Here is a 26,977-nt window from a genome sequence, read left to right on the forward strand (position 1 = left end):
TCATACTCGATTCCGCTCGTGAGCCGCCAACCGCTGCTGTTGGCCGGTCCCATTGGGAGTCTGGCCAGTGCAAACCGCACTCGGTCTCTGCTGGATCCTCCCGCGAGACTGACTGCCAACGGGGACACGGCCCAGCGGCCACCTTACGACTCCAGACTTGCAAATTTTGTAGAGAATCAGCAGAGCATGGTCTGACCAGCACCCCGACGACGAATACTTCGACCCAACCGCTCTCTAACCCCCGGCGTCTCCGGCTTGATCGTCATTGGACTTGGCCTCCGCACAGTTTTATCCTCTTTTAACCCCGTCCCTTCCCTCGACCGCCGGCCTGGATCCTCACCTCGGTTGTTGTCGTTGTCGTTGCGCAGTTGTCAAGCGGATGGACCGGGCGAAGGAACCCTGACCACGCGCGGAGCCCGTCCTCTCCCTTCAGTCGAAGCGGACGCTGTGGTAATGGAAGTAGAGGCAAGCGGGCAGAGCTCCATCCACATGCTAGAATCATGGCGCCGCCGCTCGTGCCTGGGATGCCACGATGACCTCTCTATTGCGCCCTTGGACAGCGAGCTGGCCAAGGTGCCCCGATGCCCGGCCTCGGATCCCTTGCTGGAGGAGTTGTTGAAGGAAGCCCCGTACAAGTCGAACCGAAAGGGAGCCGACTTGAAGCAGCTGCCGCCGAAACGCTCCCTCTTGCACGCCCTCAGCCATCTGCCGCGGTCTACCCTCTTAACCGCTTCGGAATTCACATTTACTCCCCCGGATGACACCTCACAGCCTCTGGCCATCCGTCCCAGACCATCTCCTCAACTGTTCCGTGGCGTGAAGCGTCGCCGCTGCATGTCAGACGTCGACGGGTTCAACACCGTCGGCATGAGCTCTAAGAAGCGCCGGCTACGGGTCGACCTCATAACCAGCCGACTCTCACAACCATACTCACAACCGGCAACGCATATTCTCAACCGCGAGGGCCAGGAATCCGGCGACAAGCGGTTTTTGAAGATGGCCACCACGCTCGATTCAGCGAGGCGAACCTCTCATCTGCACGCGACGTCATTCTTACGGTACTGCACCATGAACTGTCTGCGGAAAAGACTCAACTTGGTCCATCCTACCCCCGTTGTCCGGCGAGACGACCAGGAAGCCGCCGCCGTTGCATTAAAAGCCGGCTCCAAAGTAGCATGGCGACCCCAGAGCATTGAAGACACCTCAGCTGGACAGTCTCTGAGGGTATCCACGGCGCCCAGCGGCGGAGCGGGCATCTCAATACCAGCCCCAACACTATCACCACTCCTACAACCGACGCGGCCTCAGCCCGTCGCTCCCAAACACGCCCATCCACATGTCAAACCCCCCGCCTGTCGCCTCTCCAGCCCCGCGGCGCTCCCCCTGCCCGCCACCGACGCCGTGGCAACTAAGAAGCGCACCTCGCCGCGGATCTACCCCGTGCAGTCCCCCGAGCTGCGGCCGTCAACCTCGTTGTCGCAGCTGGACGACCTGGAAGAGGACAGCTTCGCGTTCCTGCATCCCGCAGACGACGACTGGGACGACTTGGCCGACGACCAGGACGGCGTGTATTCTGATTTCGGCGTCGTGTTCGGGCAGGAGTCCCCAGGCGCTGAGGCGAAAGACGGACGCACGTACGAGGAGTACTTGGATGAGCTAGATGGCATCTGCTGGGTATCGAGGTAGACAGCCGTGGATGCTTGCATGTTAACAGCACCCGGCGAGGAGTCCCTTGGTGTTTTTTTGGGGGGCAGTGCAAAAGTTTTAAATGTTTGTTATGCATCATCATGATACTATGTAGTTTTAGGCGGACAGCAACACATCTGTGCCAACAGAATTGCATCTCCAGATCAACTGGAAAGATTTACCAAACTATTACATTATTCCCATTCCTCGTGAGACTTGCTGAGACTTGCTGACATTCTGACTCTCGGTTCAACAGTTATTCGGCGTCGAGCTTGGCTGCCCGATCCTTTGCAATGTCACACATTGCCTGTTGTCGTTAGCTAACGCCCCGCCATAATGAACCCGGCAACTCATACCTGCAACGCCGCATCGATTTCCTTGGAGTAGTCAGCCCTAGCGATCCTCGCCCTCATATCCTCCATAATCTCCGGCCGACCACGCCCGTTGACGAAGACGACATAGCGCAGGCCGGGAAACTTGTCCTCGTACTCGCGGTTCAGCACGGCCAGCTCCTCGCCCTCGCCCTGCAGGTTCGCCTGCTCGGCCGCCGACTGCTGCGAGTCGACCTTGCGCGCGCCCAGGCGAGGGTGGGAGCCCAGGATGGCGAGCAGGGTCGCGTCCGGGTGCGTCATGGCGCCCGTGGCGCCGGCGGCGGCCAGCGACAGCAGGCCGATGTGGCAGGCGTCGATGAGCTCCGCGTACGAGGCGTACGAGGCGGTGCGGATCACGGGGATCAGCGTCTCGTGGATGGCCGGGCTGGGCTCGAAGAGGAGGTCTAGGATGTGCGCCTGGGCGACGTCGTTGGCGACGTGAAGGTTGTGGATATCCAGTAGACCCATCTTGGCAGGTGAAGCTCGGGCAGAGGGCGTTGGAGTACAGACGGGGTGATACAGACTCTAGGGAGTGTTACATGGATATACTTGTTTAGTCGGCGGCAAAAGTGAGCGTCACAGAGCAGCTCTCACCCGTGGGCTATTTCAATGGCCGCCGGCCGGATGACGGAGACCAGCGAGGATATTGGCCGCGGTGCTCCCCGCTGTGGAACAAGCCGAGAAACGGCGGACCGGGATCGCGATAAGATTGTCGCTGTCCCGATTAGGCCACCGCCATCGTTATCTTATCACCCGTGACCTGGAGCTCCCGTGCTTGGTGGTCCATGCACTGGCAAAATCTCGACTGCGAGACGGTCGTCGCGACAGGGCTTCCAGACGAGCGAGCCGCATCTGTCTCCAACAAAAGCAATTGAAAGCCCGTCGAGCTTTGCGTTGCAGTCGCCATGCTTTGTGGAAGTTCGTATCGCCCCGAATCCGTCGTGGCAGCCGCGTTGTGCTGACTCCGTCTACAGTTTCCGGGGAGGCTCCCCAAGAGCCCGTCGTGTCAAAGAAGTCCGGTGCGTACATCTGTCGTCTGCATGCCCCCATCGCGCTGACTCCCTGCCAGGCGTCGTTTACGAGAAGCGGCTCATCGAGCAGTATATCAGCGAGCACGCCACCGAGCCCAGCTCCGGCGAAGCGCTCACCAGCGACGACCTCCTCCCGATCCACTCGTCGCGTATCGTCCGGCCGCGTCCTCCCACCCTCACCTCCATCCCCGCCCTGCTCGCAACCTTCCAGAACGAATGGGACGCGCTTGCGCTAGAGACGTACAACCTCAAGGAGCAGCTCGCGCGCACCCGCGAGGAGCTTGCGACGGCCCTGTACCAGCACGATGCCGCCGTCCGGGTCATCGCCCGGCTGACCAAGGAGCGAGAGGAGGCTCGGGACGCGCTGAGCAAGGTCACCGTGTCTGGAGGTGCTAGTGGGGATCAAATGGTTGTGGACAGCGTGGAGCAGCTTCCCGAGGAGCTGGCCGCGCGCGTAGACGCGACTCATCAAACGTACGTGGTTGCGCTGGTTCAATTCCTGGATAGGAGGCTAACGTGGGTTGCAGGCTGTCCAAGGGCCGCAAGAAGCGACCGATTCCCGAAGGTTGGGTTAGCGCAGAAGAGGTGTCTTCCTTTGCCGTCGAGGCTACAAACGCCCTCCCCGTGCCCCAGGCGACGTCGCTGGGTCTGGAGGGTGACTACGCCGCTGTGGGCGGTGTGACGGGTGAGGCCGCCATCTACTCGGTCGGCGCGGACAAGGTGGAGCGACAGGTTCCCGTCAACGAGCCGGTGACGGATACCCTCTGGACCGGGTCCAAGTTGATCTTCGCCACGGGCCAGGGCGCCGTCAAGGTCTTTGAGGGCGGCAACGAGCTGGCGTCGCTGAGCGAGCACTCTGGCGCCGCCACCGCCTTGAGCGTGCACCCCGGTGGTGAGCTGCTGGCTTCCGTTGGCACTGACAAGAGCATTGTGTTTTACGACCTGGCTTCTATGAGCCGTGCCAGCCGTGCCTACACCGATGCTGGTGAGTACATGAGTCGTTTGTTACAGTCCCTAGCTAACCGCTTCTAGCTCTCACGTCGTGCGCTTTCCACCCCGATGGTCACCTGTTTGCTGCCGGTACTGTCACCGGCGACATCAAGCTTTTCATGACCAAGACGCTCGAGCAAGCCGCCGTCTTCAAGCTGGGCGCGCCCGTGCAGGCACTCGCCTTTTCCGAGAACGGCTTCTGGTTCGCGGCCACGGCCAAGGGCCAGACCATGGTGACCATCTTCGACCTGCGAAAGGAGGGAGACGCGGCCGTGGCCAAGGTTCTCGAGACTGGCGGGCCGGTGCAGTCATTGGCGTGGGACTACAGCAGCCAGTTCCTGGCAACGGGCGGCGCCTCGGGTGTGACAGTGCACCAGTACACCAAGTCCAGCAAGACGTGGAGCGAGCCCTTGCGGAACGCGACACCCGCTATTTCGGTCCGCTGGGGAGAGTCGGCGAAGAAGCTGGTGACGGTGAATGGAGAGGGCGTGGTCAGCATACTGGGCGCCAAGGAATAGACGGTTCGTGTTTTTTGGTTGTGTTGACGGACCGGCCTTGGAGACGGACGGCAACTATTCAGGGATGGGAGTGTCGATTTAATAGCTGTACAATTAAGGCCTTGGAGACTGATGGATGGGCTGGGCAGACAGGACTTTTACAAAAAATGAAGATTTCGATTTCGGCCTCTGTCATTTGGACTGCATCACGGTAGTTTTGGGTCATTGATTAAATGCAACTAGAAGTGAATGGCATTGTTCTTCAAACAATCACAACCTCGGAACCAGCGCCGATGATTGAGCGTCCTGTCACTTTTAGCGGCGATTCACGCTACCGGCCCTGTAATCGACCAGCCTTGCCGCCTAAACAAGCCAACCGGCCCCTGCAAATTAGTGCCCGGGCTCCATGTTTAGCGGGGTAATCGCTATCGCCGGCGGGACCGTGGCGTGGCAGCCTTGCCCTGCAGCGAACCGCCACAGGGTCCGAGGTCCAGGTCGGATTTCATTCGTCTCGACTTGCACACTTCAACCTTTCGTCACTCTCGACCTTTTGCACCACCACCACCAACGCGGATATCGTCGCCGCGGCTTGCCACGTATCCGTCTTTGCTGCGAGGTTCCAACGAACGACCACGACGACGCTCGCTCCGGTACTTCGCCGTCATCGCTACCGGGCTGCCATCGACGTTCCAATCGAGCGCCTTTGATCCGTCGACCCGGTGGCAACAGCCAACGCAAACGCTCCCCTTGCCTTGCGCGGGATTCACCGGGCACGCCGTCACGAACCCTCGACGCCGCCTGGCTGCCTTGAGACAGCCGGCGCGCACCCGCGAAGACGATATATATCGGGCATTCTCCCGCACCGTCGTCCTGCGCCATCACCACGCCACCTGCTCCTCGCCTTGCCTTTCCTTCGACATCTGCCCGGCATGGCCACGCACCGCGAGGACTCGCTCTTTGTCAGCGACAGCGATCCCATCGAGATCGACTCCAGCCCAAACAGGGACGCAAACACCGGCATCAACCTCATCCTGCCCATGCCCGAGGGCTGGTCCAACGGGGGCACGCCAAACACCTCGCAACCCTCACGCAGCACGCGCCGGACCGAAGCCCGTCAACCCGCTCAGCAGCAACCTGCTCCCGTCATCGACCTCACCGAAGAACCCGACTCTCCCGTGCAGGCACGCCGCTCCATCTCGCACAGCCATGGCGGCAGGAATCCGCGCAGGACCAACTCGCAGCGAGTGTCGCCGCCTCGCCTCGCACGCAGCGACAGCACCTTTTTGCCGGCCGCATCCAGCTTCATCGACCTCACCGCCGACTCTCCCGAGGACGACCCGTCGCTCGACCCAGCGCGCAGACGGAACGGACGAATCCCCGGCGACGACCTCTACGAGAACCCCGACCATCCCTCCTACGACCCATCACACCCGCTGCGCAGACGACTCGGCGGTCGCCTGCGCCCGCGCCCGGATGAACTGATCGAGCTCGAGTTCATCAGCTCTGTGCCCCGACGCGCAGCTGCACTCCCCACCTTTGCCATCGGACTGACCAGAAGACTGGCCGGTATCCTGGGCTCGGACATCATCGGCGGTGCCTTTTCCCAGCCGCAACTCGACGTGTCGCGCAACGCCTTTGCTCCCCGAGAACCGAGCCCCAAGCCACCAATGGAGCCGGCCCCTCCCACCCGCGAGGGCTTCACGCGCGACACCTGCGCCGACCCGGAGAAGGAATCAGAAACCATTGTCATTTGCCCCGCATGCAACGAAGAGCTAGCGTACGACCCCAACGGAGCCGTGGCGCCGAGTCCCACGAGTGGGAAAAAGAGGAAGAGAGCAGCTGGAGAGCACCACTTCTGGGCCCTCAAGAAGTGTGGCCATGTACGTGGATCCCCTAGCAATTTTTGCCCCTTGACTAACAGCGCATCTAGGTATATTGCGCCGACTGCTTTGAGAACCGCAAGCCGACAAAGGCAAATCCTGCTGGTGCGGGTTTCCGTGCTCCTGAGGGGAAGAGCCTCAACGAGATCCGCTGTGTGGTGGACGGCTGTGAAACAAAGGTCTCGGCCAAGGGCGAGTGGGTGGGCATTTTCCTCTGATGCTTCTGCCATAGCGCCTGGAGCCTTGATCCAGGGGCTCGGATCGAACAACGAAATCATGATTGGACGAAGGAATCAGGAGCATGGAACGGCGTTTGGGGGGGATTACATAGATGTTTAAAGGCGAGGATAAAGTCCCAGTGACTCCGTCGTTCTTGACAAGCCATGGCGAGACTGTTGCTTTACTTACTACCTGAACGATGCGTGTGGAGACATGTCCACGGGAATTAGTGCCGGAGAAAAGGGCGAGTTGAGCCTTGTTGGACGACACGAGGGCCATAATGCCCAAGCCACGCAGCGCAGCAGTAGTGTAATGATCAAACTCCATTTATTCATTGCAGTGTATTCAATGTATTCGTAAAACATGTCGCCATCAAGCACCAACCCAGCTTGCGCACAATGCCCAACGCCGGCGTCAAAAGCGACGACCCGGCTGTGACAACGCTGCCCCGATGTATCCCCCATATCCATAAATTGCAGTTCCGCGAGGCTGCTACTGTAAAACTCCAAGATGATGTCTGTCGCGCTATGCTCTGTGTAATGCCGTGCCGTGCCCCGATCCCATGCAAGTAAAAGTAAAATAGAGTCGTGCCCCCGTTCTATCGTATCAAATCATCAGCTCCAGCGCGAGCTCGTCTACCCAGTCCCCTCCGTACTCTGTCTCTTGGGAGGCGCTTGGGGCCTGTGGCTCGCCCGGTGGAGGTTGAAGCGGTCTCACGTTCTCCTTGTTGCCCTCGACTAGAGGTTGAAGCGGTCTGATGTTCTCTTTGTTGCCTTCGACTGGAGGTTGAGGTGGCTTCATGTTCTCCTTGTTGCCTTCAACTGGAGGCTTCATTTGTGGTTTGCGCTCTATGACCTTTTGCGGCTTATAAGCCGGTGGTTTAGACACCAATCTGGTGCCTGACATTGCTGCGACCCTCGCCGCACAGGCCCTCAATTCTGCAGCCCTCAACTCTGCGGCTATCGCCTTATCGCGTCTCGCGCGAGCTTCAGCTTGGCGAACCGCTATGCCTGCCTGGATGCGCTCGCGTTGGATCTGCTCGAGGGCGGCGGTGCGACGGCTGCGGTGCAGAGCGAGGGACATGAGCTCGTGGGAGCCGGACGAGGTGAAGAAGCGGCGCGGCGGAGGCGACGGGGAGTCCACGATGGGTTCCGGGAGTGACGGCTCGGGCGGCGGCTGGAGTTGCTCAGGTTTGGTCTGCGCTGCGTCGCGGGCGGTGGACTCTTGCTGCGTGGCGATTTCTTCTTCGAGCTCGCGGGCTTGCTGGGACGACGAGGGGAAGAAGTCATCGAAGTTGAAGAGGATGGCTTGTGTGCTCATGGGGGGTTCTTGGCGGGGAGGCGAAGGTGAGGGTGATGGCCGGTGATGGACTGGTTCGGCGAGCGGTGGTTTTGGTCTTGGGGTTTCTGTTCGGGGTTGTCTCTGGAGACCAAGGTCTTGTTCGTATCGGGTCGTGGGGTTTGGGTCTCGTATCATGGTTGGGGTGGTGGTTCTTTGAAGGGCGGGAGAGTCTTGTTGACCGTTCTGTTCGGGTTTCTTGATTGGTTCCTTCTTGACGCTTGCCTCCACGTCGTGTAGCAGCTCCAGGGCCAGATCCTCTTCAAAGTCCTCATCCAGGTCTCCCAGGTCGTTCAGGTCGTCCAGGTTATCCAGATCATCCATGGCTTGTTCCGGTGCTTCTACTTCCGCTTCTCCCTTTGCGTCTGTTTCCACCTCAACTTCTGCCTCTGCTTCCACTTCCGTATTTGCATCTGGTATTTTAGGTTCTGCAGCTTCCTCTGCTTCATCTTTTTCTTCCTCCTCCTCCTCTTCCACTATATTCCCAAGCTTCAGTCCCCTCGCCGGACAAGGAGTAACTGGCTCAGGGGTCTCGCTCGCACCAACTCCCCGCCCCTCGGAATCTCTCTTCTTCGCAGTTCCATTCCCACGCACAAACCAAGCAATGGTGTCCTGGCTCGGCCGCACACTGACAGTCGGCAGGCCCTTCTTGCGCTTCTCCTCCCGCTCAGCCAGCTCCTTTCCCTTCTTCTTCTCGCGGGCGGCGCGGGCCTTGGCCGACGCCTTTTCCTTCTCAAACTCCTTGCGGATACGCTCCTGCTCGGCCTTTTCCTGCTTGATGCGCTCGGCGCGGGACATGCGCGGGGCGCGGTTGGCCGCCTTGTAGGCCTTCTGGACCTGCCTGGACGTCATCCGCGCCGCGGGCGGCTGGTGCTCGGGCGATTCATTCCGGCCCGGGTGCTGGGGGATCAGCGTGAATGTCCTCTGGCCGGCCATCGTGGCGCCGACATTTGACCGGGCGTTTGGTGGGAGGCGTCCGGGGAGAGGCGTTTGAGTCGAAGAGTCGGTACGTGAATGGCGGTTTGGATGGGACGCGGTGGTGGGGTGATGACATGTGTGGTGACGCGAAGTGGAAACGAGGTCACATGACGACCCTCAGAAGTGTCTGAGAACGGTTGTTGAACCCAATCATGAAAGAAACTCGGGCGAATATTGACAACTTGCTGGATAACTCAAAATTGGGATGATTCAAGGCAAATGGAGTTGGATTCATAATCCTTGGAATCCCTCGGATCACTCACTATCTACTTGTCCAGCGTCTCAACCGTCGGATCCCACGCACATGGGCTGTAGTCGGTCGTCGCCATATCCTCAACCTCTTCTTCCGTCAGCTCAAAGTCGTACAGCTGCGTATTCTCGAGGATCCGCGACGGCGTCACGCTCTTGACCAGCGGCACATATCCGCGCTGCAGGCTCCAGCGCAGCAGGATCTGGGCCTCCGTCTTGCCGTACTTGGCCGCCAGCGCCGCAACCTTGGGCTCGCCCCAGCGCTGGCCGCGCACAATGGGACAGTAGGCCTCGACGGCGATGTTACGCGCGCGGCACCACGTCACAATGTCCGCGCGCGTCAGCCACGGGTGCACTTCCCACTGGCCCACCGAGATGACGCCGCCCTTGCCTGGCCCGCCGCGCTCCCCTTCGAGCTCCTTGATGTACGCCTCCAGCTCGTCGAGGTGGTGCACGCCGTAGTTGGATATACCAATGGAGCGCACTTTGCCGGCCTCGACGCACTCGACCAGTGCTTTCCATGCGCCCTTGCGGTTCTCAGGGCCGCCGTAGGGCGCGTGGATGAGCACCAGGTCGAGGTAGCCCAGCTTCGTCTCCTCCAGAGCCGTATTCACCAGCTTCAGCGTGTTGTCATATCCCAAGGGTGCCTTGCGTACGGGGACCTTGGTAGTGAAGAAGACTTCGGATCGGGGGATGCCAGTGGCCGTGATGCCTTGGGCGCTCTCCCCTTGGTTGCGGTACGCCGAGGCCGAGTCGATCTAGCGCAGCGTCAGCATCTGGCCGGAACAGGCGGGTTACATTAGAGGAGTCTGACATGCCGATAGCCAACCTCCAACGCTCCCTTGCAAATGTCTGGGGCTTGTTCCAGAGGGCTACATGTGTAAGTAGACATTAATCCTACTGGGAGGCTGTGTGACGGCTCACGTTTGATAGACCTGGACGTGTGTTAGCTTGATACGGCGCAGCAAGGTAGGGAACGTACACCAAAGCCGAGACGGGGGATCTCATATCCCGAGTTGAGCTTTAGAGTAGAGTTGAGGGTGAGTTTGGATGCCATTTTGCGGTTCATTGATAACTTGATGTTAAACTTGAAGAGTTGCTTTGGAGTTGAGGCGGGGTCGAGATAGTGATGCAGCTAGAGAGCGGAGATGCATGTTAACTCCGGACCACGCAAGATGACGTCCACGAAAGCAGGACATAATGATTATGCCATTGAAATCAATCACAGAATAAATCCTCAGAGCGATAACAATATTAAAGTCAACTTACACCCATTTACCCTATTCCCAGCCGGGCATCTCATGTGTAGACATCATACAGGGTAGCAGTCACATCAAGATCGAACAACATGACGTTTTACAGTTTCTTTGGACTTTGGCTCTCTAGATGACACTATCCAACATATCTTGCTGCTCTCGAGCATTCCGATCTTCTGCAGCTTCACCCTCTTCCTCTCCGTCATCATCTAGATCCATCATTGGGTAATTGAGAATGGCGGCAATGTCGCCGAGCATGGTCAGACGTTGGCCGCTCTCATGATCACTACTCAAGACCCTCGCATCGCCACCGTCGTTTCTGACCTTTTCGACGAGTGCTACATACTTCTTGCGGACGGCCAAGTCTTCGCTCCGGAAGAGCGAGTTGTTGACCAGGAGGACGCCGCCGCCAGGACCAACAGCACCGTCGTTGACGGCCTTTTCCACAGCTGAAGTACCGTACCACGCCCGGCCATCATCCAATTTGAGCATATCAAAGAACTGATCGACGTACTGGGCCTCGCGGGCAAACTTCATGTCCTTCATCTTGGCCAGGACCTCGGGGCTCTTGAGCACCTCGTTGAGACTGTGGACGTGCCCCGAGTTGGCGTGCACGACAGTCGCTTGCTTGGCGACGGCGGTCAAGACCTTGTCAGCCTTGTCCCGGCCCTGGTTCGCAATGTACTGCTTAAAGTCCGCGGCGACGAATCCCGGGCTGGCCAGCAGCAGCGGGCGCGACTCGGAAAAGTCCATGGTGCGGACCAGGGTCGACAGAGTCTTTTCAAAGAAGCGGCGCATGCCGGCATCCTGGTCTGAAGCCAGGTCGCGCTTCTTCGGAATGACGCTCTCGACACGGACTTTCAAAACTGTGCGGAACTGCGTAATGAGACAAATGTTGGCCAGGCCCTCCTGCATGACGACGGCGGCCATGGCGCCGTCCTTGTCATCGGCCAGGGACTCCTGGAGCGCGGCCTTGGCGATGGAGTCCCAGCCATCGGGCTTGATGACGGTGAAGGCACGGTTGACCTCGAGGTCGAGCGTGTGGTGCGAGCCGAGGGTGACGTGGGGGTTCTCGGCGGCCACGGTCCCGGAGACGCGGAGGGCCGAGATGACGGGGTCGAAGAAGGTCGACTTGACTTTGATGGCCAGGTCGGTGTGCACCCGCTCCGACGCCGTGCTGCCGGTGCTGCTGGTGCTGACGACCTTGCGGATGGCGTGGGCGTGGATGATGTCGCCGGGGAGGATTAGGTTGTAGGCATGCCACTGGGGGGGACGTTAGCGGGCGGATATCACGGGTAGGAAGAAGCATGCATGGCGTTGTGTTGTCATGGGACAGCTGTCACGGGGGAGATATCACGACGGGGATCAAGGGCGAGGCTGGGCTGGGCTGGGATGGGATGGGATGAGCCAAGGCAAGACAGAGAACGGCGTGGAGTTTGATGCCACGACCAAACTCCACGGTCCACGGCGCATGAGGCGGGTGCTATGCTATGCTATGGCTGCCGCGCTGGCCAAGCCCATGATGATAACGAGGCGGTCATGGAGGTGTGTGAGGGGCAGACAGGGCTGAAATGGAGGGGTAGAGCAGAGTCACAGAAGGGAAAACGCGCTGACGGACCATGTCTTCGGGATCCTCGGGGAGGAGAGACACCGTCTCCTCCTCGAGCGTCTTGGGCACCTTGCGCGATACCAGCTTCATCCTGGTTGGCCTGCGGGTGTCTTTGCTGGTCTGTTCTGGATGTTCAGGGCTGGTGTGGTTCTTTTCGGTTCTGGGCCGGATGGGGGAGGGGGGTGTGATGTGGATTTTGAGCCTCGGCTTGAGCTGGGGTGGTGGGTGTGAGATGGGCCAAAAAAAGACAAAGAACAAAGAACGATGCTAATCAATAATCGATGCCGAGCCTCGAGGGTCTGTTCTTTTTTTGGGAGATTTTTTGGGGGGCGTCTGGCTGCTGATATCGGGTGGTGGTGACGTTATGAAGATTAGATACCACAAGGGTTTGCTCACATGCTGGGGGGCTCCCGTAGGTCAGTCGGGTTGAGCCTCAGGGTACTGCCCAGGCGACGTCCCTCAGCGAGGCAAGGCTACACACGCAAGGCTACGGACGAGATGGGCTAGTGAGAGAGATGGGACGGCACTTTGGGGTGTGCATGCGCGAGAGGGCAAAAGTGTGTGCCGTGCTATTGCATCGACGCCGTACCGCGGCGGCGGCATTGGATGATGGCATCAGATGGCATTGGATACCGTATCGCCATGTGCCGGGACCCGGGAAAAGAAGGGGTCCTGGCCTGCCAAGTCCCATCAGTCCGGGTCTGCCGGGAGCCAGTTGAAGCACCAGGTCAAAGTTGAAAGTTTAACAACTGGACGACCCCATTCACGATTCGATTCCACGACCGGGGACCGGGATGGGGGGAGCGGGACGGTAGTTGTCAACTCCCCGCCTGCCCGTCGGAGTTTGTTGGTAATGCGTCAAAGCCATGGCATGCTTGGTCATTTTCATTTCATTCGCCGGCCGCTGTGCAAAATCAACACCCGGCGACATCCGCGGTCGCCGACTTCAGGTGTCAGGTGAGCGTCTGGTGGCCGAGATGCCCACCGACTAGAGCCCGCAGAGACCGAAGCCCAGAACTCTAGGCACATACCGACCGCACTTACTCAGGACCCCGAAGACAGCGGGAACAGTGGGAACAGTGGGAACAGCCCAGCCATCGCGCCCGTTTGTTTCAGCGGAGAACCACACGCGCTGCGGAGTTTTAGGCTTCATCCTTTTTTTTCTTTCTCTTCCTGCTCAATCTGTTTCACTCCCTCTAGCTTGCCCTGGGCCGGTCTGGCGGACGGGATTTGCAGGCCGTCTTGGCGCCGACGGAGTTTGCTAGGAAAAACACCTCAGCCAATTCCCGGGGGCCCGTTCGGGCGGATTCCATCGGCGCCGAAGCAGTAGGGAGGTCCGCTGCCCGGTTGTGGAATCTCGACCGAGACTTGTCGACAGGTTTTTTATTTTTTATTTCTTAATTACTGGAGCAGCAGCGCGGCGACTTGTATATGTAAACGTGGGGCGGCACGGCACATGTCAAATCGTCATCGTGGGAGCGGGAAGCAAGATCACCACAAGGCGTGGGTGACGAATGGCGATGCGAATTAGCGCAGGGACGCTGGGAGGACGCGCCACCCCACCGCACGGGGGGCTTGTGCGACGACGGGGTTTTGGCAACGGAGTTCAGACGGCGTTCGGACGGAGTTCAAAGCGAAACAAGGTCGTACGTAGAGTTCGTACCCCCGTGCAGCGATCAATACGCAGTCGGTTTTCACATTCGTTCAATCCTGACGCCTGCGATCCGCATCCCGCATCCAGGGCACTAGCGCCATCGTTCGAGAAGGAAGCGGCCCACGTCATCATGCGATACTGCTGCCTCGCATCTCGCACACCGTCTCCCCTCGAGCATGTATCCAGGGGGAGGCAGAGGCGGGGTGTTTAGGCGGTGGCCGGTAGGTAGGTAGGCTGCAGTGAAATTGAAAACGAGAACAAGCCCAATGGCGCAGTGCTAAATACGATGGCAAAATGCAAATACGCGGATATTTCGTATTCGAAAAGCTTCCTTAGACCGGCGAGACCAGTGACCAAAAAGCGCTGCCTGAAAAGGGTTGGATGGTAGCCTGGGGGATGTTTGACAGCTGCCTGAGCGCCGCTTTTAGCGCTGGTGGAGTTTTGGGTGCGTCTGTAGGGGACTGCAGTGAATGGCATCGCTGCAAGGGGGATGGATGATCTGAGGGACGGCGAGGGGCAGAGGTGAGGTGAGGTGAGGTCATCCTGTTTGCCGATCTGCAATTGCTGTGCACCGTGTGTACTATACCTCGGCCTGTCGATACCAGGTGGAACCAGTTCAGTACATACTATCCATCAAAGTTCGTCGTCGTGTTGAGATTCTCCCCCTTCCAAATCCCAGGCCGCGCGAAGAAGAATCTAGCAAGCTTCCTTTCTGGAGCCCCCCCGGTCCGTCACCATGACCCGGGGTAAAAATATCTCTTCTCCCCCCCGGTCCGAAATGTCTCCCCGCCAACACACCCGCCGGCCACCGCGCGCCGCCGCTTGTTCTCTTTCGCTTCGCGCGCGGGTGGGCGGAGTGACGACCGAATGCGACAGCCCGATGCCAACCCCAATGGCTGTAATGCCTGCCTTTGCCCAGCCCTGGTTGCTGAGCTGCCCTCCTCCAGGCGGCCGGGCTAGGGCTGATTCGGGCCTCGCGCCACGCAGTGCGTCAATCCAATCCAGCCGGCTTGCTTCCCTCCCTCCGCCTGTTGCTGGACGTGTGGCGTGGCCGATTTTCCCCTTTGAGAGATTGGGTCGGGGGGGGGGGGGGGGGGGGCTGAAAAGGAAAGGGAACCAACGTTCTAGGAGCCCGCGGGACTACCAGAGCATGGGGATCCATCGGGATCGAATCTGGGTGGAGGACGTTTGGAGGGAGGATCGTCGGCCGTCTGATCAGCCTCGACGTTTGCATGCGCACTGCCAATGGATGATCGGCATTGAAGCCATGAACGGGCGCGTTGGTTTATACTAAACCCAGCCTCGAGCCACCAAAAATCGATGATGCATCCATCCAGGCCCCCCCTTACCCCCCTCCACCCAGACAATTGAGGCCTCGATATATACCCTCCACCAAGCGACCGGCAGGCCAGTCGCAGCAGCCCGCGTCTGACGCTGCAGCTGGCACATGGCCAGCGCCGACGGGCCTCCGCATTGGCTGGAGGCGGCCTGGGCTCGGCTCAGCTCAGCGTCCCCATGACTGGGGCGAAATCCGACGTAGCCGGGGCTTGCTTCCTTGGGTGTGACAGTTTTCCCATGTGCGATGGATTTAGTGTATTAGTTTTGGTTTTGGCGCTGACGGCATCTCAGCCACAAGCATGGAACAGGGCCACGAGGAGGTAGGTTAAGTACTAAAGAACAGTAGTAAGGCGTAATAAGGCCAATGGTCCAATTCGCATTCCGCCCCGACGGCTGCAGCGCCCCCCGAAAACGCCCCCGACAACGCCGTCTCTTTAATTCTGCCCGCTGTCGACCCAAGTCCCATCAGCCGCATAATAGGGCTCTCTCACCTCACCTCACCTCCCAGCACATCAGCCGCCACGTTTCTATTTAATCATGCTCCCTCTCACAACCCAGCGCTAGCCGATGCACGCTCTACACCACTACGCGCCATCTCATCTGCCCGTCTGATGCCCACGACAGAAAAACCTTGGGTCGAACTCGCCGGTCAACGTTCCGGCCCACCGCCACTCAATCTTCCCACCCCTCGACCGGTCGGCGCCGGGGTCTGGTCTAGCAGAACCCACCCACTTTCGCTGGACGGGGACCGCCATCGTCAACTCGTCGGAAACAGGAACGAATGCGAGAGTGGTGCTTCGTACAGTTCGTACCTACAGTTCGTACAGCGAGACCGACCACGGCACAGCATAATTAGCACGCACATCACTGCACAAGAGACTTTGCAACGGGCCCCCTGTCGGTTGCCACGATCCCCCATCTGACACCGTCTCTCGTCTCGTCTCGTCTTGTCTCGTCTCGCCTGTCCTTGTTGGACGTCTTCCTCCCAACTCTCTTTTTTAGCATCTCACCTAATAATTCCTTCGGACCCAAGTCCTTCGTACCGCGTGCTGGAGCCTCGTTCATCCTCTCAGCTGCATCCCTGGCGCCTTATCCACCCGTCTGACGCACCGAATCTAGAAACCCCCGGGCGCCCCGGACAACCAACTGGCTGGACTGCTGGAGTGCTACTGCTGGACCTACCAAGTCGTCACCTACTAAGGTACGCATGTAGGTACTTCGTACTGCAGGCAGCTCGCAAACGCCCCCCAAAACGCCCACTGTCCACATCCGCGCCCTCCACCCGGGCGTGCAGCACACCGTCTCTCCGTGGTCCGTCTCCGAGCCCGTCGTTTTCGCTCGCTCGCATCTGTCTCGGACCCTTCGGATCGTTCTTCAACTTCTTTCCTCTCCGCCGCCTCTGTATCTCCGCTGCCTCTGCCTCTGCCACTGCTTCTCCGCCGCTCGCCCTTTTCTCGCCGTCGCGCTTTCAAGGCCCCCCGCTGAAGCCTCGCTCTCGCACGCACCACCACGCAGCACTCACTCCACGCACCCGCATCTACGCATCACACCCCCCCCCCCCCCTTCACCCTTCCCCACGACTCCTCCTCCTGGAGTCCTAGGACCCTCCTCCTCCGCTGGCTGGCTGGCTGGCCTCGCTCTCTTCACCGGGTCCGCGGACTTTCTACGCAGTGCGACGCCGACCGCCGGCTGTCCGTAACCCTCCGATACCTGATGCCTCTGCTTGGCCCGTTGCTTGGCCCTCTTTAGGTCCTGCTTGCCCACGCAGCATGGAAGATGTCGCCTTCCAAGTCTTCGCCCGCTGCTGCTGCTGCTGCCACTGCTGTTCGCGGTGACATCGAATTGACCTCCAAACGACACGCCCGCTCCGTTTCCAGTCCTGATCCTCCCAAGGTACCCAAGGGTCGTCGCCAGAGCCTCGCCGCCCTGTCCGATTCGCAAGGTGCGTACGCGTCCACTCGCCCGGGTCTCTTAAGCTTCATTCTCCCAAAACAACCCAAAGACCACCTGACTCAACTCAATTACCCGTCTGCCCCCACTACTCGTCGTGTTCGCGCTCTGAGACATGTGCGCCGCCATGGCGTTGGTGGTTGATACGTTGCGTGCCCCGGTACTTGCTCTTGCGAGTAGCTCCCCACGCAATACCATCCCGTCCATACCTTGTCATACTCTCTCTCTACCTTGTCATACTTGACCCAATACCCTACCCGCACGCTCACTTCCTCGCCGCGACCGCCGCGACCGCCGTGTAAGCTGACACTAATTCCACTCAGGTGCCCCAATCACCAGGCAAGATACCCGTTCGAGCAGGTACTCGACCACCCAACCATCGCAAGCCAACTCAGTCCAGAATGCAAAGGACGCCAAAGACGCCAAAGACACCAAAGATCCCCCCAGAGCGTCATCTCCTAGCCCACCTGCAAATGCTGGCCTCGACCCATTAAGCACCGTAAGCCTTGGCCTCTGATCTATATAGGCCACACCCCGGCTGACGTAGCTGTCTAGCAAATCTACCTACGAACCAACAGCAATCCCGCCGAGCCTACCATCGCCCAGCGTCTCCGAAACCCAACGGGACGACCTGACAGCCCTGCCGTCGACAATTCCCAAAAACAGAGCTCCGACCTTGGCAAGACGCCGAATGCTCTCCTGGATCTGAGCAAAGAGCGAAGGTGCGCACCCGAATCTACCCAACTCTTTTGGGCACATCCTGGCATATCTGCTGGACGCCTCTGTTGCTGGGGCGCTTGGACATGTCTTTGGGAGGCGAGCTAACGGTTGCGACTTATAGGAAGGGACCTTCGTTCTTAAGCCGATTGGGTATGCGTAGTAGCTGGAAGAAGGACGACGATGTGCACGACTCTGACTCGGAACTGGGCGACCTGCGCACAGATGGAACCAATGCTCAGGCTCTCACATCCGTCATTGGCGCGGGAGGTGGTTACATCCCGCTCTACAAGGAACCCCCTCGATACATCCGAGTCAAGGCGCATAACAAGAAGGACCGCGAGTTTAACCACCTCTTCCTGGCCCAGGAGCTCATGGGCAGCAAGCGATCTACCGCGCCGACGCAGGGTCGCGCCCCGGCGACAGCGGTAGGAAGCAAAATCCTAAAAGGAGGCGACGCCATTTGGGCCGCCGAATTTAGTCTGGATGGCCGGTACCTGGCCGTTGCGGGCAAAGACCAAATAGTGCGCGTCTTTGCAGTGATATCGACGCCTGAGGAGCGCAGGGCGCACGAGGAGGAAGAAGCCCAGAATGGAACTACTGGAGAGAGACTTAGCGCCCCTGTCTTTCGAAATAAGCCTGTCCGGGAGTTTTACGGACATACCGGCGAGGTCCTGGCTTTGAGCTGGAGCAAGAATAACTTTCTTCTTTCGTCCTCCATGGATAAGACGGTACGACTCTGGCACATGTCCCGGAATGACTGCCTGTGCACCTTTAAGCACAAAGACCTGGTCACGTCGATTGCTTTCCACCCCACCGATGACCGCTTCTTCTTGGCCGGATCCCTGGACGCACAGCTGAGGCTTTGGAGCATCCCGGACAGGACAGTGGCATTTGAAGCGAATGCTGGGGAGTTTATAACCGCAGTCGCATTTACCCCGGATGGAAAGATGGCCATTTGTGGCGTGTTGAGCGGCATGGCCACGTTTTACATCACTGAGGGCCTCAAGTTGAGGTATCAGATCCATGTCCGTTCGTCAAGAGGCAAAAACGCCAAGGGAAGCAAGATTACTGGCATCCGGACACTGACGGTACCCGCCGGCCCGGACAAGGGACAAGTTAAGGTCCTCATCAGCTCCAATGACTCCCGTGTGCGAGTCTACAACCTCAACGACAAGGTGATTCAGGTCAAGTACAAGGGATTGGAGAATCAGTCAAGCCAGATTCACGCTCGCTTCAGTGATGACGCCGAGTACATTGTTTGTGGCAGCGAGGATCGCAAGGCCTATATCTGGAAGCTCAACTCTTCAGAAAGCGAACTCAAGGACAAGCAACCTTACGAGTCATTCGACGCTCATCCCGAAGTCGTCACAACGGCTCTGATGGCACCTACAAAGACCCGCCTCTTGCTCAGTGCGTCGGGAGACCCAGTCTACGACCTGTGCAATCCGCCCCCTGTCATGTTGCGCAGTCTGGAGGAAAGCACAGCAAGCCAAACGGCCCTTTCGGAAGCCGAGGATGAGAGCAGTGACGCACCATCCGTCGTCGTAAAACGGCCCGAGGAGACGCCCGCGTATCTTGAACGTTCGAAGCACTGTGACGGTCATATTGTTATCACCACTGACAGGACGGGCAAGATCAAGGTCTTTCGGCAAGATTGCGGCTATGCCAAACGACAACAGGGACTTTGGGAGTCGGGATCCAAGTTCTCGGGCAGGATCGCAGGAGTCGGCCGCAGTGGCAGTGTCATCACTAGAACGAGCCAAGGCAGCCGTATCCAATCGAGGCGTGGCTCTCTCAACATTGGAGGCCCCAACCCAGTCCAACTTCAGCATGCGTCGGACAGAATCAACAGTTGGCGGCAAGACATTGATGAAGGAAACGCGAGTTGGCATGGAACGCCGACTAGGAGTGAACGATCCATGTCCCCCACCAAACAAAGCCGCTCGCCAATCAACACCTCGGCGGTCAATATTGCCTCGGAGGCTAGGAGACAACCGTACACCTCGAGTCCTGCTGGTCGCAGTCAAAACATTACAAGCCCAACTGGCAGTATGCGGTCGCGAACGACGTTGATGTCAACGAGAGACCAAGATAAGAATGGCGGTCTGATGAGCCCTCCGACGCCGAGCTTCAGTCTGATCAGCGCCGATTCCGATGGCAAGGACGACAAAGGAGAAGGCAGGTTCTGGAATCTCAGCCGTTGGAAAGGACTTCCAAGCCTGCGTTACTCAACAGTCATGGAATCTCCTCCCAGCAGCAACGGATCACCAGCGCAAGGGGGCCATACTCGTTCGGGCAGCGAATATTTGATGCCCAGAGATAAGGCCGCTGGACGCATGAGCCTGGGAGTGGCGGACATTAATAGGCTCAGGAGTGAGGAGTTGACCAACCGGCGGAGGTCTGCAGGGCCCCTATTGTCATCAAAGCTGTCGCAGGACAGTCCTAAGAAGGGTACGTTTGAGACTAGGGAGTACCTCAAATCTTCGAATAAGAAACGGGTGGACTCGGGAGTTGGGCGGATGAGCGCCGAGTTGACGGATTCCAGCTAAGACGACGCAATCTGAGCGAAGTGACGATGGATGAAAGCCAGAAGATATGCGAGCACGACAAGACACTCTGGAAGTGCCGAACTGGAACGCGAAAGATACCGGGATCCGAAAGGAACTGGGGATTCATTCATTTATCTGCATCATGACGGCGGCGTCAGCGATCAAACATTTTTTTTTGTCTCCTTGGGCAACTGCAAAGTTGGGGGATACGGCGTTTTTGGGGAATTGCAGCTTTGAGGCTCCTGTATGAGTACGATACCACTTCTGTCCCGCGATTGGATTACAGCGGAGTCTAGGGCGACCGGAAACTCAAAAGAAGGGGGGGGGGGAGATTGGACTGAACGGAGAGCGGAGGATGAGGGGATGAGGATGAGCAGGGTGAAGAGGAGGGAGGGGATTATATAGTACAGATGTGGGCAGTACAGCACAACTCTAGCATACATGGTGTAAACCACCTCAGCGAATTTTATTGACGTTTTTGGATTACGATGATGGGAGTTTACTCTGCTTGTGTGATTAAGAACTTGAATGGTGTATTGTATTGTTACATGTTCATCCCCTCGATATGAGGGAGACCGCCACCAGGTCGGCACCTTGACGGCCTTGGTCAATACTGTACATCTATCACTGTCAAAGGAGCGATTTGTTATTGAAATTTGTAAATTGCTTTGCTAGACTCTACTAGATGTGTCACCTCGGATGCCGAGGGAGTGATTGTGTCCGCCGTCATCATCACGGTGCACAACATGACAACATTTGGTTGCGTGCACCCCGTGGCGGTGTTTCATTGCGTGCGTTCCAACGCCATTGTATCGTTACTGACGCGTCCCAGACTTGCAGACGCTCAAACTTAGAAGTTCTCGTCAGTCTTGAGCGCGCCGTCCTCCTTCTTCTCCTCGGCGGGGGCGGGGGCGTCGGCCTTTGCGGCGAGCTCCTCGACGGCCTTCTTCAGGGCCGGGGGGTTGGCGCCCTGCAGGGTGGTGTCGGCCTTGTCGCCGTGCTCGAAGAAGAAGAAGGCGGGGATGCTGCGGATGCCCAGCTCAAAGGCCAGGTCGGGCACGTCGTCGGTGTCGAACTTGGCAAAGGCCACGGCGTCGGGCTTGGTGAGGGCGTCGGCGTGCTTGGCGAAGAAGGGCGAGATGGCCTTGCAGGGGCCGCACCACGACGCGTGGGCCTGCAGCGCGACGTAGGGGTTGGCCTTGATCAGCTCGTCGAACTGCGCCTTGGACTTGATGTCGACGACGCTCATGGTGGCGGTTGCGTGAGGGGTTATGTGTGGGTGGGTGGGTGGTTTGTAGTGGGGTGGTGTGGTGTTGAGGGTATCTAGAGAAGACGCTGAACGCTGGGACAAGGATGTGTTAGATGAATTGGAGAAGAAATAGGAACGGAGTGGGGAAGAGGGCGGCCCTGTATATAAATACCGGAATGCGGCTGGGAACTTGCCTTTTGCTGGGTTTGGTGATGAATAAGTCAAGGGCGATGACACAATTCGCGCTGCGTTTTTCAATCAGAGAGATATGCAGGGAGAGGGAAGAGAGGGGGCCGCGGCTCTTCGCGGGGGCTCCGTCATCGCTGCTGACAAACAAAATTCGGGACGTCGGGCGCCTCTAAAAAGGAAAAGGGCGGCGGCTTGTGACGCGTAGCTCAGGTATTCCAATTAATGACAAATACTCGCCGGGCTAGATTCGGTACAACTCGCCGGTTGGAGATGGATATGGATTCATCTTGCGAGGATATGTCATGATTTAATTGATGACTCAGGGCCTACATTTGGCTTATTTTAATTGCAAGCTGTATTATCGAGTCGTCTATTCACATTCTAAATGCTAGCCTTAATTGCCGACATGTTCTGCAGTCTTTGTCGAAGAGTCACATGATTCACAGATCAGCTGACACTTACATACTCCGTATGCAAGGTTTGGAATCAATTCACCATGACATCACTCTGTACCGCGTTAGCTCGGGCTTGATAAACATTCCTAGCTAGCGCCCGATGCGACGCTGTCGGTCATTCCGTCTAAAACATAAATAAAGCCTCGTCGAAGTTAATCGGAAAGACAAATCGATATCGGAAATTCGTGCTAGCGAGGATTACAATGTCACTCGGGTTTGGAATTAAACTGATTACTACTCGTTAAACAAGGCGCCGGCGTGCGCGCCGGCGGCGAGTATCGTACTGCCACTCTGACGGCTCCGGTTTACGAATATTTCGGGTTTTTATTTGTTGACTTCTTTAATAGAGTGTAAAAATGGGAACCCATGGGTACCCATTATAGGCTCCCCATTATATTCATCTGGGTACCCATGGGTAAAAGCTCTCTACCCACGCTAGTTATGGGTACCTATGGGAGCACCCATTAGCGGGTCCTCGTGGGTATTTTGTATTCTATTCTGAAAAGTAATGTACCTTTGAACTAGGGAGAGAAAGTTCAGATCGTCGAAGTGGTCGCCATGAATACGCCGAAAATCCAGAGGAAGTGAAATTATAGTTCTGCTTCTAACAAGCCGGTGCTCGGGTTTAGACTACAAGAGGTAGGGTGAGTCTTCCGCTGCCCCGTTCTCTCCCCGGTTGTATCACATATTTTAAGCCATCTATTGGCTTGAGGTACTATTGTTTCAAGGATACGGGGCATAGTGGTATTTCTCTCGCTAATAACTACTGACAGCAAGGTTCTGAGATCTCCGGTATAATGGTTGAAGCATACAACACTCAATCGCATCACACTATGCACCCTGAAATGAGCATGAGGGAACTGGGACTTCTCTAACTTCTTTTGGATTCTTTCTGAACGTCGAAGCTTCCTGGTAGGTTGAGTTGACTCTATACCTGCTTTTAAACCTGCCATTTCTTCCAAGATTCATCGTTTGCTATGCATAAAGAACATAAAGAGCTTATTGATCTTTGTATCATATCATAGTAGTATGGCTTGCAGTATCACAAGCAGCTACAGTATCATTGATAAGCTATAGAAACAGTTATATCCCTAGGTTATGTACTCCTCGCAAAGACTGACTCCGTATCCCTCGCCCTTAGATCATCGTATCAATAACCCAACACTAGCTCTGTAAACCTGTAATTGTAAACGCTCACTTTACTTCCTTATCCAATTTCTCAATTTCTGCAACGTTGTAGTCCCTTTGCCGGACTTATTCGCGCTGGACCCTTCCCCTCCTTCTCCTTTGCCTTGTTCAAGATTGTCAATAGACGCCTCCACACTCGGCACCGTTATCGTCGACGGCTGAGTGACGGAAGAGCCAGCAGTTGAGCCAGTAGTAGATGGGCCCAAAGCTTCGTGCACACTTCCTTGGGCGCGAGTTGAAACCGAATGCGCAACAGACTGCTCACCCTGGTCACTCTCCTGGTCCTCTCGCACCGCGTCTTTACCCTCCCTCCCACGCCCTAACAAGGCCATATGCCCAAATATGACGGCGCCTTGCTGGCCAAGACCCACGACATCCACCGGTGTCATGGGCTTAGATATGAGTCTGGGATACCTATTTGGCATGAGGAATTGCACCGGATTGACATGGCATGCTCCAGGAGTCTCTACGCACTGGCAGGCTCGGAGCGGGTCGGATGACGAAAACCACACAACCTTCTTCGTCAATTCACCAACGCCCAAGCCAGGCTCCATCCTCGTCAGGAGCCGCTTGTGCAGCATCTGGAGGGTAGATACGGAAGCAGCCAGATAGTCCGACCCGGTGGGTACACACTTCCACTTGCTGCAGACGCTAGAGGGGTCGTCAGGGCAGATGAGGTTCCCGAAACCATTTCCAAAAATAGCCGTGATACCGACTGCTGGCAATAGGTCTCTCCATCCGGGCCCCCATGCGTTGATGTGCTGCATGCGCGCATGCACAGGACGAAGGGGAGAAATGACGTCTAGGATGTCGAATCCGGTGATGCTTCTCCGGGGATCGAGAGTTTGGGGTATCCTGACGCCATCTTGGGACGCCACTTTGACCTGTACGTCAATCAAGATTTCAATCGAGTGGAGGATCTTCTTTACTCGCGTCTCGAGTTTCGAATGTTCCGTAACCGGTTGCCCGTTGAGGACTCCTTTGCTGATGATGTAGAGATTCAAGTCGAGGTTATCCCAGCTCTTTAGCGTCTTCAGCGCCGCATGGCGTCCCGTACAACCGTTCCACTGGTCCTTGAACTTGGAAGCATCAAAGACCCAGTCGTACGTCGACTCGGGATCGTGTTCGTCAAGATGCAGCGATATCCGCACCAAATGAAGTAGCGCGGATGCGCCGTCGACGAGCCATGCCCGACGATCTGATACGTCGTAAAAGACAATGGGCTGTAGGCTGACCCATTTAAGGAGGCTGGGGTAGTCTTTCTCTCTCTCGAGCCAAAACGGCTGCTCCTTTTTGTTGAAGGACATATTCAGCCCGCCAATAAAACCAGATCCCGCTTCGATGTACAGTTTGTCTATGGCAATAGATGCGGGGGGCTCCCGCAAGCCAGACGCCGTAACATTCAGCGCCGCTGTTTTGTATCCTAGAGATGATGTGTTAATGAAGCAGTTTCGGTGACCGAAGATGAGCAATCCATACCGCACATATCCGTAGCGTTTGCGCACCAACCGACGAAGTGCCGGCTCCCTTCGAGGTCTCGAAGCGAGAATCCTTCGGGCATTCGGATGTCCAGATTATCAAGCTCTGGGTCAACGTAAGAAATGCGCTCCTCGAGGCTCTTGCTAACAAGAAGATGCCACACAACCGTCCCGGCAGTGGCCAGAGTGGCGACTAATAACGAACTGAAGCCCTTGATGATTATCCTCTTCCCCCACTGGACCACCTCCCGGGACCGGACGAGGCAGGCCATGAATCGTAAGGACATCTCAATGCCAGTATTTTTCTCGGGTCTTCTAAGGATCGGATAGCCACTGACGAGGATGGGGCGCATGAAGAGAGGGACCCAGCATAAGCCATTGCGTTCAGTAGGGTCGCCATTCTCGGTAACCTGCTTGAAATCAAAGACAATCCGGCAAGATCCTGTTATCGCTGCTACTGGATCAGCAGCTTCCTTCGCGGTTATCTGAAGATCTTTCACGCGAGGGGTACAGGTCACAACGCCTCGGCTTGTTGCGTTCGGGGAGCATCTCAGGGTTGCAGCCAACCACCCAACTTGCTCGGCTATTTCAGACACAAAGTACAGGCCTCCGGTTACAGAAATTGAGCAATCGGAAGGCCCAAGGATTTGTGCCCGCAGTTGGGGAGTACTTGGCTTCCTGAGCGGGACACTGTCAGAGAGTCTGTCTTGTAGAGTTACAGGTGACTCTGGTAGCTGATCTAGAGGCATGATGTCAGTTCCCAGCCGTTCGGCAAGCAGTTTTATTTGGATCGGACTTACAAACACACTCTTTCCCCTCAGGAACAGAGACGAGTTTCTTTATCAAAGCGATGATATGCTCTCCTGTCTCGGGCCATGTCTGGGTCATGTACTCCATCACAGTCGTGGCCTGAGCTTCGTACACCGTACCGGTCAAACACATTACTCTTTCAAAAATATCTGTCTGGGTGAGGTCTATCTCCCGGTCTCGAAAAATGCTCATGGGGTTCCAGTCCAAGGAAAATGCCATGGTAACGGTGGACGACGGTTTGCGGCCGCTGATTTGGCGGAGAGGTTCTTGCGTCCAAAGTCGATTCCGAATCTGCGTCCCAATTTCGGACATCGAGTCGAAATTTCCGTAGGTTAGTTGATCAAGCTGGCGTATCTTAGAAAGCAGCCATTTGTAAGCACCGGATTTGCGAACAAACTGCTCGTAGTCTGCAAATTGAAACAGGTCCGGCTCGTCCTCGGAGTCACTGATCAAGTCTTCTGCCCAGGGGTCATCCAAGAGACCTGGCTCGACTTGACTGAGCCAGTCAGAGGTCATCGCTGAGGGTCTCTGGAACAGCTCGCGTTCGTGCTCTTCGTCGCTCTCGGCGCCACTAACGGAGTCAGACCCAGCAGTGCGGGTTTGAGATAATAGGCTGACAATCTCCCTGTTCGCAATCAGCTTAGGATGGGAATCGACGCAAGGGGGGTTCCAGAGGTACGGTTATGGGACGGAGTACTTACCTTCGGTTCCGATGGAGAACAACGGATGCCCACCACTGAAACGGGTTTGACGACTCTCCATGCAGCTTCCAGGCAAACGTTTTTAATGCCATCTCGAGGTACTCATGTTTTAGACCCGAGGCCCTTGGGTTGTTTAAATCATCAGTGAGGTCTCTGGAGAGCTGATCCGAGAAGGCCTGGAGGTAAACAAGCTTGGTATCATCCAATATGGAATCCATAGAGTATGTGGTCTCTGCATCGGAGTCGCGCCTGCAGGTATCATCCTCCATGTCGACATTGGCGGAAAAATCATCACCTGGGATGGCCTCTTGGCCCGTTGCTTTCGAACTTTCACCTTCTTGCTCCGCCTCCATTCCCATTGTCAGTGCACTGCGCACAAGAGCCTTGTTAGGTTCAGCTCCATCCTTGGTTGTAGGTTGTGAAGTTGCCATGGTCGTTGGGTATGTCGCTCTGCTGCGGCCATCCTGATCAAAGTCTGATATTTCCGGCAAGCTCCCAACACTATCTTCTTCATACCTAGAGATGACACTCTCATCCGGAGTCGGGAACTGGGCGGGAGCCGTCACCGGGCCGTACTCGTCGTCATCATCCT

The 26,977-nt window shown here is 57.2% G+C and overlaps 12 protein-coding genes across 12 annotated transcripts; 5 read left to right on the top strand and 7 right to left on the bottom strand.

Moving 5' to 3' along the window:
• Window positions 1-453: 453 nt before the first annotated feature.
• BGZ61DRAFT_496478 (uncharacterized protein) lies at window positions 454-1,686 on the top strand (the record flags this gene model as incomplete). Its single annotated transcript, XM_046251026.1, has 1 exon — window positions 454-1,686. One exon carries the CDS (start codon window positions 454-456, stop codon window positions 1,684-1,686), a length of 1,233 nt encoding a protein of 410 aa, XP_046100675.1.
• A 170-nt stretch (window positions 1,687-1,856) lies between these two features.
• On the bottom strand, window positions 1,857-2,735 carry BGZ61DRAFT_456923 (Oxo-4-hydroxy-4-carboxy-5-ureidoimidazoline decarboxylase). Its single transcript, XM_046246578.1, has 2 exons — window positions 2,043-2,735; window positions 1,857-1,993 (listed from the first exon to the last, which is right to left on the bottom strand). Exons 1-2 carry the CDS (start codon window positions 2,523-2,525, stop codon window positions 1,943-1,945), a joined length of 534 nt encoding a protein of 177 aa, XP_046100676.1. The 5' UTR covers window positions 2,526-2,735; the 3' UTR covers window positions 1,857-1,942.
• Window positions 2,736-2,867: 132 nt separating this feature from the next.
• BGZ61DRAFT_456924 (WD40-repeat-containing domain protein) lies at window positions 2,868-4,952 on the top strand. The gene is made up of 5 exons (XM_046246579.1): window positions 2,868-2,975; window positions 3,032-3,076; window positions 3,127-3,562; window positions 3,616-4,073; window positions 4,121-4,952. Exons 1-5 carry the CDS (start codon window positions 2,963-2,965, stop codon window positions 4,594-4,596), a joined length of 1,428 nt encoding a protein of 475 aa, XP_046100677.1. The 5' UTR covers window positions 2,868-2,962; the 3' UTR covers window positions 4,597-4,952.
• Window positions 4,953-5,612: 660 nt separating this feature from the next.
• Window positions 5,613-6,673, top strand: BGZ61DRAFT_496481 (uncharacterized protein; the record flags this gene model as incomplete). The annotated part of the gene is made up of 2 exons (XM_046251027.1): window positions 5,613-6,455; window positions 6,506-6,673. The coding sequence occupies 2 exons, from the start codon at window positions 5,613-5,615 to the stop codon at window positions 6,671-6,673; spliced, it is 1,011 nt and encodes a 336-aa protein (XP_046100678.1).
• A 324-nt stretch (window positions 6,674-6,997) lies between these two features.
• Window positions 6,998-9,067, bottom strand: BGZ61DRAFT_456927 (uncharacterized protein; the record flags this gene model as incomplete). The annotated part of the gene is made up of 1 exon (XM_046246580.1): window positions 6,998-9,067. A coding segment is annotated over exon 1 (1,663 nt), but the record flags the coding sequence as incomplete, so codon positions are not given.
• A 189-nt stretch (window positions 9,068-9,256) lies between these two features.
• BGZ61DRAFT_359947 (NADP-dependent oxidoreductase domain-containing protein) lies at window positions 9,257-10,296 on the bottom strand (the record flags this gene model as incomplete). The annotated part of the gene is made up of 4 exons (XM_046241118.1): window positions 9,257-9,997; window positions 10,054-10,111; window positions 10,164-10,174; window positions 10,222-10,296. The coding sequence occupies 4 exons, from the start codon at window positions 10,294-10,296 to the stop codon at window positions 9,257-9,259; spliced, it is 885 nt and encodes a 294-aa protein (XP_046100680.1).
• Window positions 10,297-10,621: 325 nt separating this feature from the next.
• Window positions 10,622-12,194, bottom strand: BGZ61DRAFT_359919 (uncharacterized protein; the record flags this gene model as incomplete). The annotated part of the gene is made up of 2 exons (XM_046241115.1): window positions 10,622-11,758; window positions 12,114-12,194. 2 exons carry the CDS (start codon window positions 12,192-12,194, stop codon window positions 10,622-10,624), a joined length of 1,218 nt encoding a protein of 405 aa, XP_046100681.1.
• A 2,203-nt stretch (window positions 12,195-14,397) lies between these two features.
• Window positions 14,398-15,163, top strand: BGZ61DRAFT_69375 (uncharacterized protein). The gene has a single exon (XM_046256991.1). It carries the CDS (start codon window positions 14,495-14,497, stop codon window positions 15,050-15,052), a length of 558 nt encoding a protein of 185 aa, XP_046100682.1. The 5' UTR covers window positions 14,398-14,494; the 3' UTR covers window positions 15,053-15,163.
• Window positions 15,164-16,872: 1,709 nt separating this feature from the next.
• On the top strand, window positions 16,873-20,315 carry BGZ61DRAFT_359914 (WD40-repeat-containing domain protein; the record flags this gene model as incomplete). The annotated part of the gene is made up of 4 exons (XM_046241114.1): window positions 16,873-17,062; window positions 17,391-17,545; window positions 17,602-17,768; window positions 17,888-20,315. The coding sequence occupies 4 exons, from the start codon at window positions 16,873-16,875 to the stop codon at window positions 20,313-20,315; spliced, it is 2,940 nt and encodes a 979-aa protein (XP_046100683.1).
• A 916-nt stretch (window positions 20,316-21,231) lies between these two features.
• BGZ61DRAFT_290938 (thioredoxin M-type) lies at window positions 21,232-21,564 on the bottom strand (the record flags this gene model as incomplete). Its single annotated transcript, XM_046238574.1, has 1 exon — window positions 21,232-21,564. A coding segment is annotated over one exon (333 nt), but the record flags the coding sequence as incomplete, so codon positions are not given.
• Window positions 21,565-22,625: 1,061 nt separating this feature from the next.
• Window positions 22,626-23,290, bottom strand: BGZ61DRAFT_69427 (uncharacterized protein). The gene has a single exon (XM_046256992.1). It carries the CDS (start codon window positions 23,159-23,161, stop codon window positions 22,799-22,801), a length of 363 nt encoding a protein of 120 aa, XP_046100685.1. The 5' UTR covers window positions 23,162-23,290; the 3' UTR covers window positions 22,626-22,798.
• Window positions 23,291-23,407: 117 nt separating this feature from the next.
• Window positions 23,408-26,654, bottom strand: BGZ61DRAFT_359346 (uncharacterized protein; the record flags this gene model as incomplete). Its single annotated transcript, XM_046241070.1, has 4 exons — window positions 23,408-24,819; window positions 24,876-25,613; window positions 25,675-26,309; window positions 26,386-26,654. 4 exons carry the CDS (start codon window positions 26,652-26,654, stop codon window positions 23,408-23,410), a joined length of 3,054 nt encoding a protein of 1,017 aa, XP_046100686.1.
• Window positions 26,655-26,977: the final 323 nt, after the last annotated feature.

Source organism: Ilyonectria robusta (assembly GCF_021365365.1).
Source record: "Ilyonectria robusta strain PMI_751 chromosome Unknown BGZ61scaffold_18, whole genome shotgun sequence".
NCBI lineage: Eukaryota > Fungi > Ascomycota > Sordariomycetes > Hypocreales > Nectriaceae > Ilyonectria > Ilyonectria robusta.

Excerpts from the sequence above, each read along its gene's own strand:
- BGZ61DRAFT_69375 (XM_046256991.1), top strand. The coding sequence starts at position 14,495 with ATGACCCGGGGTAAAAATATCTCTTCTCCCCCCCGGTCCGAAATGTCT.
- BGZ61DRAFT_456924 (XM_046246579.1), top strand. Across the intron at positions 3,077-3,126 it reads CGTCGTGTCAAAGAAGTCCG|GCGTCGTTTACGAGAAGCGG; the intron begins GTGCGTACATCT and ends ACTCCCTGCCAG. Across the intron at positions 4,074-4,120 it reads CCGTGCCTACACCGATGCTG|CTCTCACGTCGTGCGCTTTC; the intron begins GTGAGTACATGA and ends AACCGCTTCTAG.
- BGZ61DRAFT_69427 (XM_046256992.1), bottom strand. The coding sequence starts at position 23,161 with ATGGCAGGTTTAAAAGCAGGTATAGAGTCAACTCAACCTACCAGGAAG.
- BGZ61DRAFT_456923 (XM_046246578.1), bottom strand. The coding sequence starts at position 2,525 with ATGGGTCTACTGGATATCCACAACCTTCACGTCGCCAACGACGTCGCC. Across the intron at positions 1,994-2,042 it reads AAATCGATGCGGCGTTGCAG|GCAATGTGTGACATTGCAAA; the intron begins GTATGAGTTGCC and ends TAACGACAACAG.